Below are 11,757 nucleotides of genomic sequence, written 5' to 3' on the forward strand. Positions count from 1 at the left end.
CTTCTTGTTAATAATGAAGTGATGCAAAATTGTGACAATTGTTGCAATACGTTATGGGGCACGATTTTAAGCAATGCACCATTGCCCAATTGTTAGAGACACACCACGAGCACAGCAAGGACTGTTGTAGTTGATAGAAGTTGATATTTATGCTTTACAGTTACCAGCCTGTACCAAATAATGATACTACTCATAATTGTTGCATGTGTCTTTTCATTGAAATTGAAATTATAGTTTGCAAACTGAAAAACCAATCTTCCTTGTTAAACTATCATATCACATACGTAGTACTCCGTATATTACACATCAAATTCTGTAACAAAATCCGTACTCAGTACTGCGTATCACGTTTTAGATACGGAGTTTTACATGAAACGTTTAAACACGGGTTTCATATCGTCTTTCTAAAGACATCTGATAAAATTGGAATGAAACAGAGCGATATATATATCATCAAAAATGCAATTTCTTTCTCTTTTGTTTCGGTCACAAGGGGGGAAAAAAGATCAGAAAGAAAATCTTCTGGTATATGAATGTGCTCCTTTTTTTCTTCTTGTTCCGAATTAGGACCACTACACATTACGTTGCACCGTAATGGTAGCAGAGAAAGGGAAAATACATACTCTCCCTCCGTCTCATTTTAGTTGCACCGTTTGACCAATTTTTGTGAGAGCTTTTTGGTCGAAGTGGGACAAGTAAATTGACCAATTTTTGTGAGAGTTTTTTGGTCAAAGTGGGACAAGTAAAATGAGACAGAGGGAGTAACGTAGATGAGGGTGAGAAAGAGACACAATCGTCTCTGCACCTCTCATTCCCTTTTTTCTCTGCAAAAATGTGTACTTGTATTTTTATGGTTCCTTCTCTATGTAGTATGTACAGAACCTGTCATTACATAGCTACCAGAATATTGATGTGCTTATAAAAAATCACATACCAATAGACTTTTTACAGTGAAGGACCGCCTCGTGAATAGAGCTTTCGGAATCACAAGACCGCCTTAAATCACCAGGTAACGAACCTACACTTGTTCGAGGAGATGCTTGTGGCGAACATGATGACCTGCTATTATTATTCTTCACCCAGATTCCATCATCTGTTTCTCCTCTATGTTTTGATTTTGATCTGCAACATCTCAACTTTTCCAACAATGGAAGTAAAAAATACATGTATTTTTCAAAACTTTTCCTGGACAGTAAACTCCTACACCTTCTCAAGGAAGAACAACGGAGTTTCCGATCACCTGAAACGTTATTTCTGATCTGAAAATCTGATGAAGGAGAAGCACATGGGCTTGAATCACTATATGCTTTGTTCCTTGATGAGTTAACAAGAGGCAAAAGGAGGCCGTCACAGAAGAGCTCATCAGCGTGTACAATGGCAGCCGTACTTTGTTCTGAAAAAGGAAGATTGAAATTGAAATCAAAATCTTTATCGAGTTTCTTGAACCTCTTTGAAGCTGGCATGTTTGGGTCCATCTCGATGAAGAAAGACTCATCGGATGAATCCATAGCAGCCCGAAAGGATTCACTGAGGCTTTCGAGGGATGGTTTTAGGTTTATCAGCCAACTATATGAAAAGCTTTCTATTGAAAGAGGTTGGGATGATTCAACAATAGCCATACTTTCCAAGAAATAATAACAAAATATAGAGGATAGAGATTTATACAATATGTAGGCAGTTAGTTATCTGACCTCTGCATGCTGTGAAATGCATCTAGGACATATATATATAGGAAACAATGAGAGTATACAATAATTCATGACAAGAGACAACAATATTTAATGATTTGAAAAGGAAAAGGGAAAGAAACAGAATATTGCAACCCCACATGTACCCACAATAGATGTAACCCCTACAACATCTCTGGTTTAAGCTTAATTTTTTGGGAATTATATTCAGATTTATCACGTTTCCTTAAAGAAGCATAGTTAACATTGGAAGGTTGAACTGAGTAAATGATTAGTTCAGTAATTAATAAATCGTATAAAAGTACAATACAAAATTCTGAAAATCTTGGCTTAAGTTCATGCATCATACAGCCAACTTTAAGGTTCTAATCATAGCTTAACCTAGGAAAAGGTGTAGTAGGATTAGGGGAATATGGGAACAGGTTCATGCATGCTACAAATGATACTTTAAACTCTTTTCTCATCCAGAAGAAAATTAAAAAAAGTATTTGCTCTAGTCCAATGCTTTAAACTTTTTCTTAAAGCGCAACATTATTCCGTTCCATTTTGGACAAAATAGTTGATTCTTGAGTCACCTGCTTTTGTTCTGTTATAATCATAACTTCAAGTACTCTAAAATTATTTCTAATAAGAGATGCAGAGCAATAAAACAATTTAAAGAGGATGATCATATAATCTTACTCTTGAAAAACCCAACTGCTGCGGCAGAACTTTGAACTTGGACGGCAGCATACAATGTCCTGCAACTAGTGGTGTTCTAGGTAGAATATATAAGAAGGAATCAGTCCAAATGTCGGCATACAAATGAGCAGTAAGTTTGCAAAATATTGAGCATTAATCAAAATTTGTAGTTCCATCAATAATTAAATCACAAATTTGAAGGAAGGAAAATTGAAAAGAATGGTCAAAACTTGGTAATAATTAACTAATTAGGCCTTCAACAATAAGTGCATAATTTTTTATGTCAATAATACAATAATACTAAATAACCCAATTTAGAAAGTAGGGAAACTATATAAGTGGGTTAGGTAATCTAGAGAACAAATAAATTCTAAAACCATTTATTATGCTTCCCACAATCTCTTCTGGTCTTTAAAAGACGGTCATTATACTTGTTAGGATGAGACTGCGTACTTGACCTTCCTCATAACCTCACCCTCAATCTGTACTAAGTTGTTGTCGTTAATAAAGTCCTTGTGTACAAACCAAACACTGCCCCCTCCCGAAAAAAAGAAGGTACTACAGGTCAATACAAACAAAAAATGCACAAGACGTAAAACATGAGTTGGCATATTTTCTGCAGGCAACTCTCTGAATGTGTACACTTAACAATGTACAGACATATCTGACAATGAAAGGGAAGAAATATCAAACATTCTCTTGGTAAACAGAGTTTAGATTTTCATATCCACAAGGATGTTCTTCTTAAGACTAGATCCACAAGATAGGTTTCCGTATGAGTTTAACCCCTACCCTTATCACCTTATGCTCTCAATTCACAAATAAGGAAAAAGTTCATGAAAGAAAAGTGGAACCAAAAAAATTAACTTCTATCTCAAAGACAACCTAGAACAGCAAAATCAGCAGACAGGGGTCCCGTACTTGTCTAGAAAAGAAGGGAACAGTAGCCAAGTTTTTTAAGGAGGACCAGAAAGTGACTCGAAAGAAATACACATCATGATGCTCCCATCAATTATATAACAGAAAATTTACAGATAAAGAGAGTACATCAAAGTTTTCATAATTCATACAATGTTTTACAAATTACATTATGATTTATGAATGACCTTTATGAAGTGTTGCAACCTAAATAAGACCTTGATTTAAACCATTTCTGCTAAAAATAAAATATGAAACACCACCCAGATGGCAGGTGCCACTTACAAAGGAGAAAAGGAAGATAAAGGAACCAGGTGACTTCTTTCTTATCCTAGGTAAGATGGGTGACTTAACAAGGTTAGTAGACAGTATGTGAAAGCAAGTAGTAGTAACATAGATAACATTTAGAGATCACCAAAATATATACCTCTCAATAAATTCTTTTTATGGCTGGCAGAAAGGTATGTTTGTCACAAATGATTTTTCGTGTTAGTGGTCCTCCATTTTATGAAATTTCCATAATAGCATCATTTAAACCACTGCAGGCTGCAGCTCATGTTTGTACTCGAGTACTCGACTATCACATTCTAGTTTCTGTCGGCCTGTCGGAACTCCATTTAAGAAATCAGCAGATCAACAATACAAATCGGGAATTAGTCCGACTGTCACATGCTATGTTACTCAGGCCAGAAAATCAGTGTTAGGCAGAGGTATGTTTCCAAGTGTCAGACGCGGACACTTAACAAAGGTTTTACACGTTTTTAGTCCAAAAGAAGTGGGAAGTCTCCAACTCTCCTTACCCTAGTAGGAGGATCTTGAGACGAAATGAAGACTCTGAGTAACACAGATCACATGACAGTAGTAGCATCAGATTGGTAGAAACATTCTCGACCGCCAAATCAATTTCACAGGAAGCTGTAACAGAAACACCAGAAGAGATATGTGATTAGAAGTGGTTTCTTTAGACGTCTGCTTCATTGTGGACCGGTTTCTTAAAGTATGAAATCCTCATAAACAGGGGGGAGGTGAGGGGATAGAAGTACCCTAGAACTCAAAACAAAGCATGAGTAGGGGAAGCAACAGGGACATATAACTGACTGCTTTTCATGGACTTTAGGACGGATGCCAAAAGCTAACAGAAAAAAAAATCAGTAGCAGGTTACTAGCGCAATATTGTAAGTATCCACAGTGAATCGAATACAAAGAAAATTTATTTGCGGACTTACAAATATTAACTAATTTAACTTTTAGACCAAAGGAAGATCGAAACAATACTATGACTAGAAACCTCCAGGCTAGCTGGAAAAAAAAGGAGATAAAATGAAAACCGGATGGAATCCAACCAAAATGACTAAGAAAGGGAAGGGGTCTAGGGTCATCTTTCTGAAGACCCTATACAGCTAAACCCTGTCTATCTTCATATTCTTCAACTCATTGTGTTCTTCTAGTAGCTTCTATAATCTAAGTCATTAATGTCATAAAACATAAAGGAGCCTAATATGCAGAAAAAAGTTATGTAGTTTGACTACAAAACTACAACACTAAAATATTATGCAGGTCAAGCTGAAAATACATTGATCAAGCATGTGATTTGGGACACATAAATGACAATTAGGGCTTTTATACGTGTAGAACATACAATAAAAATTAATGCTTCAAAATTGGTGAATATTTATGAAATATTTCTTTCTAATTGATTATCAATGCATAAGTATCTTTAACGAAATACATTTGAGACCAAAATATGAAAGATCTTACCTATATGTGAACCAACATACTTCTACCAGATACAGTTGAAAGGATACATCAACAACTTATACTCTGTCAGATTGATTAGATTCTTTGATTTGTCTCCGTTGTGTATTGAGTTCTAGATGGTTCCGAGAACAGTTTAGATCTAAATGGGCTACACAGAATTGAGTTACAGGAGATTTAATGATTACCCCACATAGCAGTATCATGATTCCATTGGTCTTCGGAAAGACAATACAAGGCACATGCTACAACCAATTGGAGAAACTTAATAAAAGTCCTAAATAACTAAACTAGCATCAATAAAAGATAACCACGTAATGATAGCGTTAAAAGTGGCAAACTGAAATGTAAGCATAACATTTCTTAAGTCCCACCTTCCAAGCACAGAAACAACATAACCCATATGATAATAATTCAACATAGTGGCATGTTTAAGTAGAAGAACACTATAAAATGCTCCATCTAATGCCATTATCTCTCGGAATCCTATGTTTGTACCCAAAGTTCTACCCTACTAACACTCCAAGAAACTCTTTCTCTTTCTAGGTCCCAACCCTACCTTATCTATGTAGATCACCTCAAAATCCAGCAGAGCTCACTGCTCACCCACTAAGGTAATTAGAAAGGCCAGACACTGAAATCATGCATCAACACCAACCTGGAAATGGGTCATTTACAGCTATATATTCATACCACATTTTCCCTAACAAAACGTATGCCCCAAAACGCATACATGTCCAATTATCCCCACTCCTTTAACAGACAAAAAGAGGATCCTTACTCCTTAAGGATATAGATAGAAGTATAAGGTTCTCTTAACAGTAGGATTCGGTACTTCCAGCCCTTCCAGTGTCGAAACTTGTGAGTTTAAAAGTCGTGAGTTCTAACTTCTATCACGTATTCACACTCAAACAAACTACCACCTTACCTCACCCTCCCAACTCCTGTGATATATAAGATCTTGCTAATAAACATGGTAATATTGTACCAACCATACCATATCCTAAAATATATACAACACTAATTCATAGTTCAGATAAAATAGAGCACCAACCTAGCTAACAAATGATTTCTTCCCCAATTAGGAAAGATTATTGGATCCTAAACATGCTTCAGAAAAATGTAAACCAATAAGAACTGCTGAAATTCAGAAACCTATTACCAAATTGATTGATTAGTTAACTACACCAAAGTAAGTCATCCAGAAAACTATAGACAGAAATTTTATGTATTGCAATTGGAATTCAATTAAAAAGAGGGGAAACCCTAAATTACGAATTACTTTAACTGCAATCGTAAAACCCTAAAATAAATTCAATCATAAACGAAATTTATCGCTGTGTCAACAGTATTGGACGCTCAACTGTATGGAAAAAAAAGAACCCTAAATTACTAATTAAAATGTAATTGATTAAATTGCGCAAAAAAATGGAAGAATTTGAAGCAAAAGAGAAACTTACGATGCTTCAAAGACGATTAGAGGAGGAATCTGAGAAACGGTGGTAACTGTAATCGCCGTTGAATTGCAGCTGAGATTGTTTCAGAGCAGAATTTTTGAAGTATGAAATTACTCATGTTGGAGAAGGCGTGAAATTGGCGCCAAAAAAGGATTATTGATCCCGCCGTTTGTCGGGCTGATGTATGGCCCGATTGGGCCGATTGATTCACCAGCAAACCTAGCTTCCCTATCTAATAACCGCGGGTGGATAGTTGCCTGGTTGGCATTTTGTCACATAACTCAATTTTTATGTTTTTTTTAAAGTTAAGATGAATTTTATTGAACCGTCACCTATTACGGAGTATACGTTAATGTTTGAGAATATGGGATTTCCTAAGCACAAATTGATAAATAGATGTGGCTATTTATGTGGGGCTCGTTCTTGTAACAGCCGACAGATAAGTTCTCCACAATCTCCGCCAATACTGTTTGGTGCATGAGCAATAGTGAGGTTGCCCACAACCATTCATAGCATCATCTCTTTTTCACGTCATCATCCACATTACTTTCCACTATCTTGAGTCACTATAATGAGTTACCTCTTTTTTTTTACAAAGGGGAACTTACTCACAACACTCTCTGATCTCTCTCATACACTAATCAATTATAAAAGTAGAAGTACATGGGAGGAGTCGGACAGAAAAATCAAGCAAGTAAATGACAAGTGTCAAAATTTCATAGGATGTTAGCTTGTGGGTCGAGGCTGTCAGTGACCCAGTAGTCACTATAACCTAATACAATGGGGATGCAATGGGGAACTATCTACGATGGTGAGTTTACCCACAAAGAGAAGAGATGGTGTTGTGACTTGTGAGTCATTAGAAACTCAACACTGCTCATGCTTTTATGTTTATTTTTTGGAGAGTACTCGAGTTAATTAACAAATACGTAACTTAAGCGTTTTCATTGTCTATGTTACTTTTTAAACAGGTAGTGACATGTTTCAACCCTTACTCTTTGTATGAATACTAGGGGTGAGCACAACAGGGTACCCTGTTGAAATTCCAGGAACCGGAACCGGAACCTGTTGCAACAGGTTCCTAAAAATGAGAACCGGAACCGGAACCTGTTGCAACAGGTTCCGATTCAGGGTACCCTGTAATTTTGAAAATTTAAGTAAAATATTTATATTTTATTGAAAAACTATCTAGTCTATGGTTTGGGCTTTGATTGTTTTATAGTTTGTGCTTAAGTTGTAATTCTATATTTATATTTTCCAAAAATTAACTTGGATTGTTTTATATTTTGGGCATATGAAGCATTTTCATATGGCCCTGTTCCTTATTTTGGGTACTCCACGTTAAATTTAGTGTGTACAGGGTACCCAACAGGGTACCCGTTCTAGAAATTTGTTACCCGGAATCGGAATCTGTTGCAACAGGTTCCCAAATTTGTTACCCGAAACCGCAGGTTCCTAACAGGTTCCGGTTCCGATTCAGGACACCCTAACTTTTTGCTCACCCCTAATGAATACATGTTACTTGTTAAATAGGTAGTGACATGTTTCAACCCTTACCATGGACGAACACGTATGTAATGCATAATTCATGTATACTTGAATACGAAATACTCTCTCCGTCTTTTTTTTTATTGTTCCATTGAAGAAACTTCACTTTATTAAGAGTTGGTGCAAAATAATGCACATTGATTAATAAAGTGATCTCATAAAACAAGATTTACCTTTTACTAAGATATAGAGCAATTTCAAAGAAGAACCATAAAAAGTAAATAAGGCAAATAAAAAAGAACGGAAAGAATATGAAATAGTTAACTCACTCAAAACTTGACTAACTAATTAAGTTAGTTTGAAACTTTACTATCCACATTCACATCCTTGCAAGTTAAATAGGACACCCCAAATCTTTGTGGGTAATGATTCAACTTTCAAGTCAAACTAAAGCATCTTTCCCTAAATTTGAGTCGGTTAAGAACATTTTAAGTACTGTATTAATATTGACATGTTGGGTAATTAACACATGTTCTAGAACATGTCGACCAATTAACAAATAAAGGTCTTTCTACGATCTAACCCGGTTGATTTAACTTTTATCTTTAGTGCTCGTCTATTGTTACATCATTGCGTTCTATAACTATTCATTTGTTCCAATGACAAAAAAAAATTAAAAAATCATTTGTTTCCAACTTGTTTTTTTAATTAAAAAAAAAAACTTAGGCGCTGTTTGGTAGGACGTAAAACGTTTTCATGGAAATCGCCTTTTCAATCATTTTACGTTGTTTGGTTGGGTAAAGGATGTAAAACTATTTTCCATGACTCCCTCAAATGTGGAAAACCCTTTTACATTTGAAAGGGAGGGAAATCACTTTTCCTTCTTTCCTCCTTACCTCCCTCTCCTTTCTTCCCCTCAATCTTCACCATCTTCTCTCATTTCCCTTTAAGTTACCAAACAAAGGAAAACTAGTTTGGAATTGTGTTTTCCCTTGAAAAATGTTTTCCATGGAAAATCATTTTACAATGAAAACGTTTTACGCCCTACCAAACGGAGCCTTAATGTATAACTTACTCCAACTTATCAAAACTTATTTTAGTTATAAATTACATTTGTTCAACCTTTTTTTTTTTTTTTTCTGAACTTATCTTATTTGAATTTAATTTAATTTATCTGGATTTAATTGAATTTGTCTGAATTTAATTGAAATTATCGGAACTTCTTTGAACTTATTTTCTCTGATTAAATGGAAATAAGGTGAAAAAAACAAATATTTACAAGATACATTACCTTGTAATATTGTCATTATTGTACCCAGAGTGGAGTTATCAAAACTTGAGGTGCCCAAAACACAATTATGTCAAACTTCATATATATACCGGCAGTGAAAAATGTCCTCTTTGTACTATCCTATTGAACATTACTAGAACGCTACTGTTATCATCAAAATTTTAAAATGCCTATTCCATCAAATTAATTCGTATACAAAGTATACCAATGATCTACTAACATGTGTACGATGTGATAATCAAATCCTCACGCTTTCATTTGTAATTTGTATTTGTGGCTCATTTGCACGAAGAATTATACTCCCTCTGAACCTAAATGTTATTCCCGTTTGTCATTTTACGCGATTATTAAGGAAAAAGAAACATTATAAGATTAACTATTATTAATGTAGTTTTATGGGGAATTGTTGCTTTTTTATTCCATTTTCACACAAAAAACAAAATAGTTGAACCAATAGAATTTAAAGAATAAAAATGTCAACTCATTAATCCATCCAAACTTAAACCAACCAATGAGACTACAAGGTTTTTTATTGATAAATCAATAGAATTACAAAGTTAAAATTACAAAGAAGAGATTAAAAAGGAAATAAAAAAAATGAAAAAATTATTTTAGGACACTAAAAACGAAAACGGGAATAACATTTAGATTCGAAGGGAGTACAAAATAAAACTCCTCTAAGTTATAATTTCAGGAATTTCATGGTCATGGGCTTCCTTTAATTTCCCAATTAGAATACGGATAAGATTAATTAAAGTATATGATTGTGAGTGCATTTTGTCAACCAATGACCCACACAAACAACCTAACTGTTTGAAGTTTTCATTTCAATCATGCATGACAATGCATTATGCACCTATAATGTGTTTTTGAAAAGCTTAGCTAATTTCCTACAAATACTTTCGTTCCCATTGTCAATATGTGAAAGCTAGTAACAAGATTACATTTCATGACTCGTAATTTTGGATAAGAAATATTTCACCAGTCTCCAAATAAATAAAAGTTTTTATTTGAATCATTTCTTATACTACTTGATAATAATTAAGGGTGGCCATGAAAAACAGGCCTTCTGATCAATAAAAGTCATATTATTTCGGATTAGGGGGTTGATAACTTGATAATAATTAAGTTGCGAACTTGTTTTCTTCATATATCTATATCTTTATAGGAGTATTAGCCAAAGGATGGTACTTGATGATGTAGCAAACTTCATTTAATTTGATAATTAGCTTCACTTTGACATTACCAAATTCCAAAAAATACAAAAGAGTTGGTTATTTTTCTTCAAGAATTGACATCTAAACTACAAACTTGAATGTTGAATCCAAATGCCACAATCATTAACATAGACATTTTAAGTTTTTCTATTTCTCAAGTGTGAATACAAGACCAATATTTTAGTTATACAAAACAAAAGAGTCGTGCCTCAATCTGTTAAACACTTAAACACCAATAAATCCACATATTGACCAATGACACCTTCAACACGTGTCATAATTTCAAAGCTCAAAAAGCAAATTATATACTTCCTACGTTTCGGAAATATCGCACCATTTGTTTTTCATGCTATTCACACTACGACTTTGGCCATTTTTTGTGATTCGTACGTAAGAAAATTTTAGTCATGTGGGATCATGTTAGATTCGTATCGATATATATTTTCTAAATATTAATTTTTTATAATTTTAACTTGCACACGATTTGAGATATTAAGAGTCAAAGTAATGATTAAAGGAGTAAAAGTCAACCATGGTGCAATATTTCCGGAACGGAGAAAGTACTTGTATTTTGGACCGACCATATCAAATTTTTGGTCTATTTTCTCAACTTTATAGGGTTTTAGGCTTTTAGCTTAACTACTTCTTGTCCACGTGTCAAAAACCCATTTCCCCTCTTTATATAAACCAAAGTTTGACAATAAGCATAAGTTTGTCATTTCATCGTCCATGAAATGGCAACTAATTCTAATATTAGTTTCCACATTTATTCATACACTATAACTTTATGTTATGTTGCATCAATTTTGTTGTATGGTTTTTTTGGATTTGTGACTTGCCAAATTAAGCCCGGTTCTCGCTTGCTAGCTACGGAAAACAAAGCTTGGGTCTCTGAAAATGGAACTTTTGCATTCGGGTTTACGCCCATGTACTCGAATAATGATCAATTACAGCTTGCCATTTGGTATAATCAAATTCCCGGAGAACGAGTTGTGGTATGGTCTGTTAATAGGTACATATGCTCAAATTCAGTATACTTCGTAATTTAAAAACAATGATACATTGCTGCAGCAACAATAACAATTCACAAATCATTTGTCAATAGCAATTGTCTGTTGGTTCAGTTGGTTCAGTGGTGATTGAGGCTGAACTTGATAGGGAGAACTCGTGTTCGATCCCCACAACAACAATTGGGATGGGACTGTAACCTATCCAACCAGAACTCGTCCCGAATTCGGATTAACCTAAGATGAACCGGGTAC

The 11,757-nt window shown here is 34.7% G+C and overlaps 1 protein-coding gene and 1 long non-coding RNA gene across 2 annotated transcripts; both read right to left on the reverse strand.

Annotated features, from left to right (window-relative positions):
- Positions 1-243: 243 nt before the first annotated feature.
- Positions 244-2,246, reverse strand: LOC110779686 (probable membrane-associated kinase regulator 6). The gene has a single exon (XM_021984173.2). The coding sequence runs from the start codon at positions 1,617-1,619 to the stop codon at positions 927-929; it is 693 nt and encodes a 230-aa protein (XP_021839865.1). The 5' UTR covers positions 1,620-2,246; the 3' UTR covers positions 244-926.
- Positions 2,247-2,369: 123 nt separating this feature from the next.
- LOC130469288 (uncharacterized) lies at positions 2,370-7,560 on the reverse strand. Its single transcript, XR_008929735.1, has 2 exons — positions 6,503-7,560; positions 2,370-4,202 (listed from the first exon to the last, which is right to left on the reverse strand). It is a non-coding gene; the product is annotated as an uncharacterized lncRNA (long non-coding RNA).
- Between the last annotated feature and the right edge of the window lie 4,197 nt (positions 7,561-11,757).

The sequence above is a fragment of the Spinacia oleracea genome, chromosome 3, assembly GCF_020520425.1.
Source record: "Spinacia oleracea cultivar Varoflay chromosome 3, BTI_SOV_V1, whole genome shotgun sequence".
In the NCBI taxonomy this organism is placed as follows: domain Eukaryota; kingdom Viridiplantae; phylum Streptophyta; class Magnoliopsida; order Caryophyllales; family Amaranthaceae; genus Spinacia; species Spinacia oleracea.

Bases quoted from the DNA above. Each gene is read 5' to 3' on its own strand.
- LOC110779686 (XM_021984173.2), bottom strand. From the start codon at position 1,619: ATGGCTATTGTTGAATCATCCCAACCTCTTTCAATAGAAAGCTTTTCA.